The sequence below is a fragment of the Gavialis gangeticus genome, unplaced genomic scaffold, assembly GCF_001723915.1.
Source record: "Gavialis gangeticus isolate Ggan-Ray unplaced genomic scaffold, GavGan_comp1, whole genome shotgun sequence".
Lineage (NCBI taxonomy): Eukaryota > Metazoa > Chordata > Crocodylia > Gavialidae > Gavialis > Gavialis gangeticus.
In genome coordinates, this window is record NW_017729025.1 from 99,633,959 (window position 1) to 99,637,618 (window position 3,660).

Sequence of the window (3,660 nt, forward strand, 5' to 3'; positions counted from 1 at the left end):
TCCCGCTGGCTTCATTTACACATCTCAGATTGAGTTTAGAAATGCGGTGCTAAGACAGTTTAACACACATGCAAAGATACTTCTGATGCGGCTACCAAGTTGCTTAAGAAAAAAACAAACCGCCACAACAAAAATACTGATTCATGCTGAAGGAAGTGATAGCAATCAAATGTGTTTCTTTACCCAGCCTGTAACATAAAAACCACTCTCCGTAGTGGCATTTTCATTTTTCAATACAAAACATGCCCAGAAAAAAAAAAAGAAAAAACCAAGATGCTACATACAAAAATCTCATTTATAAACCAACTGGCAAAGGATTATATAAAAAAAATGAAAATAAACAAACGTTTGTGAATTGCCCTTCCATCTTACGAAGACAAAAAGCAACCCAGAGCACAAAGGCAGTATCAGAGTGGTACCCCTCATCCTGTTTGAACCCTAAGAAGAGGAGTCAGAAGCATTCTGTCTGATTTTGTTTGAGATGTATAGTTTTCTAAGTGTTTAGTCCATCACTGTAGTAAGAAAGGTATTACCCAAAATTACAGTTCAGCTTGAAAAGAAATAGAAGAGAAACCAGCTCAGCTGCTCAACTTTCACTATCTTTGTTCTATGGATATTGAGATCTCACCATTCTCCAGGTTCAGGCTAGAAAGGGACCAAGTTTCTCAGGCTGCCAAAAGTGACACAAAAACCCGTAACCAAAAAGCCCACAAAACTAAAGACGACATGTACTCCAAGGAGCTTGCTAGGCTTCCTTTCTCCAGCATAAATACAAGGAGGAAAAGAGATAAGTACCCTAGTTTGTCCTTTTAAGGCATCTTTGAAAAAAATATAGTTAATATAGACATAACATTACATTCAGTGGTGCAGTAAACCTCACTAGTACCTGCCCTGGAGAGAAATTCAGACTCCATGACCCATATAGCCTCTGCTGCATTTTTTTAAACAGGGAGAAAGTGGCCAGGGCAGAGTGCATGCATGTCACAAAACCCAAGACCTTTGTGCAAAAGTCCAAAGATTCTAAAGCAGCAGCTGAATGCGAAGCCTTCTTTGCATCCAGTTACCTGGAAAGTAACTATGTCTTTTGTCTTTCTCCTGGGACCTGAGCTATGGCCTTCATTTTACCTTAGCAACACTGACTGACAATTCCCTACCCAGGCAGGAAGGAAAGGAATGTGTAAGAGGTCATCAGCTGCTGAGGAAAAACTGAAAGCTTGAACTCCAGCTTTGATAAGGAAGTAAAGGATGAAAGAACCTGCAAAGACTTGCTTGTAGCACATTTACATTTTTAAAGTCTCCATATCTGGAGATGGGAGGGAGAGTTTAGTTCTTTCATACTGGACTAGGCTTGAGGTTGAACAGAAACAGAAAGCTTTGATATGCATTCCAGGGCATGTCTACATTACAAGATGCACCTGTGTCTTGGCTCACGTGCATGTGTATGAAAGCAAGCAAATAGCTATGTCAGGCGGACAAAGAGAATTGTGGGATGGCTTTTACAGGTATGTGTGCTGACCTATGTCAGCACACATACCTGTACCTTTTCCCTACTGCAGAATGGTGGCGTAAGAGAATAGTCCAAAGCACATTTACTTTATCATCGCACACCACCAACTAACCATACAACTTTGGTTCAACGTAGGTAAACATTTTGCAGAAGGATGGCAGAAGGACCAGGCAGCAACCTGCTTGCTGTGTGCTACGGCAGGATCCACGTGGCAGAAGTAAAACCCAAGGGAAAAGAGAGTAATCCATCAAGTAACCTATAGTTGGTAAAAAAGGTACATCCTACAGCAGTGCCTGCCACCCAAATCTGGAATCAGCTGGAGCTGGTTGTTTGCATTATTCAAATGTCAAAATGGCTAAACATCTTTCTGAGCCAGATAGGTCTGCTTCATCATCTCAACCACCAGAGAGAGAAGTCTTGCACAACACTTGGCCTGCCTCTGTAGAGATTACGTGAATACCCAAGACCAACTAATTTACCTCAGCCCTCCAATTTGTCCTCAAATGGCAATGACCTTCTTATCTGTGCTTAGGGCCTAGAGGTGAAAGTCTGCACTCAGCTCCCCAGTATGTCCCAGTCAGCCAGTTCCACAACCTTCCTTTAAATTCCTTACATCACTACGATCATTTGACATCTATCCCTACTCTATTTATCTTACACTTGCTCCTATACAGGAAACTCATACTGACTGGCTCCTTACTCCATATAGTACTAGCTGAAGTTTTTTAGTGCTGCCCAAGTTGGTTACAGAACAGAACTGGAAAAAAGTGCTCCTATAACAATTTAAATAGGAGGATGAGGAACTGCGTGTAAAAATATTAACAGATTCATCTTCAGAGTCACAAGAGTAGGTTGGAATTACTTAGTGCTTAAATTCTGTGAAGACTAGTTGGGCGAGGCAGCAAGTGCAGTTCTACAGTTTATGAAAGAAGAGTCTTATTCACACGTGGCAGAGGTATACAGCAACTTGCCCAAGGTTAGGTTGCACGTCTGTGACAGAGCAAGGAAGAAAGGCCAGAAGTTACAGTAAGTAAGAGTTTTTATACACATGGGAAGAACAAAAAGGAAAAATAGTCCTGCGTTTAAGCCAGTGCATCTGGATACAATTTCCTGTTCCATCACCAATCTTCATGCCTTAGTTTCCCCATCTATAAAGTGGAGATGTAGTATTTTCCTGTCCAATGGGGAATACATTTATTAATGAATGAGGCACTTAGATAACGCTCATCCCCCTATGCTAGGCAAGACAACTGAGTTGCAGGCTGTGAGCACATGGCACTAGATGTCAGGCACTTGGGGCTCTGTCCTGAGGTCAGCTCTGTCACCAATGAACTGTCCGACTTTGGACAAATCTGGGTCACCAACACCTCCCTCTACAAAAACGTGAAAAGGATCATCCCATCTCACAGGGGCAGGGAGAGCTCTATAAAGTGATGCAGCTTTACAGAGCTCTACATAACGTGCACCAGGTATTGCTCTGCAGAACAGAAGCGAAGGGAGGCTCGCTCGACCCCTTTACCACAGGCCCCTCCTGTCACTGCCTGGCCGTACTCACCTATGATGACCCCGCAGGTCAGCAGGGCGTAGAGGGAGGTGGTCTGCTTGAGGAGCAGGTAGGAGAGCAGGACATTGAAGACGGTGGTGAGCGAGCGGCCCACGTTGTAGAAGGCCACGCCGACATGCTTGAGGCACAGGTTGTTGAAGGTGATCATGCCAATGAAGACGAGGGACAGGGGCAGCACACTGCGCGACACCTTGAGGTCCAGGCGCAGCGAGGGGAAGTCCAGTGCGCCCGGCGGGCCACAGGTGGCCAGCAGGCTGAGCCCCTTGCACAGCAGGGTGGTGACGGCGCACTGGAAGAAGGTGACGAAGAGCGGCGCGTCCAGGCGCAGTGTGGGGCTGTCCAGCAGGTACTTGTTGAGGAACACCATGGTGATGGAGATGGCCCAGTAGAGGCAGACCACCAGCGCGATGCGCGCGGCGCGGAGCGCGAAGGGCGGCTCCCGGCGGCCGCTGCCATCCTCCTCGGCCGGCAGCAGCGGGTCGGCGGCGCCGCTCAGCGCCATGCGCAGGATGCCCGCTCGCTTCAGCTGCGCCCTGTTCATTGTGCAACCATCAGCCCGCGGCCCGACCCCGCCAGCCCCTCCTCCCCC

At 46.6% G+C, this 3,660-nt stretch overlaps 1 protein-coding gene across 1 annotated transcript in view; it reads right to left on the bottom strand.

Annotated features, from left to right (window-relative positions):
* The window catches only part of SLC35C1 (solute carrier family 35 member C1), a 10,952-nt gene extending 7,314 nt beyond the window's left edge, over positions 1–3,638 (bottom strand). Inside the window, exon 1 of the mRNA XM_019519334.1 lies at positions 3,063–3,638. Within this exon, the coding sequence (XP_019374879.1) occupies positions 3,063–3,612 (550 nt within the window). The 5' untranslated portion in view covers positions 3,613–3,638. The remainder of the gene's footprint in view (positions 1–3,062) is intronic.
* Positions 3,639–3,660: the final 22 nt, after the last annotated feature.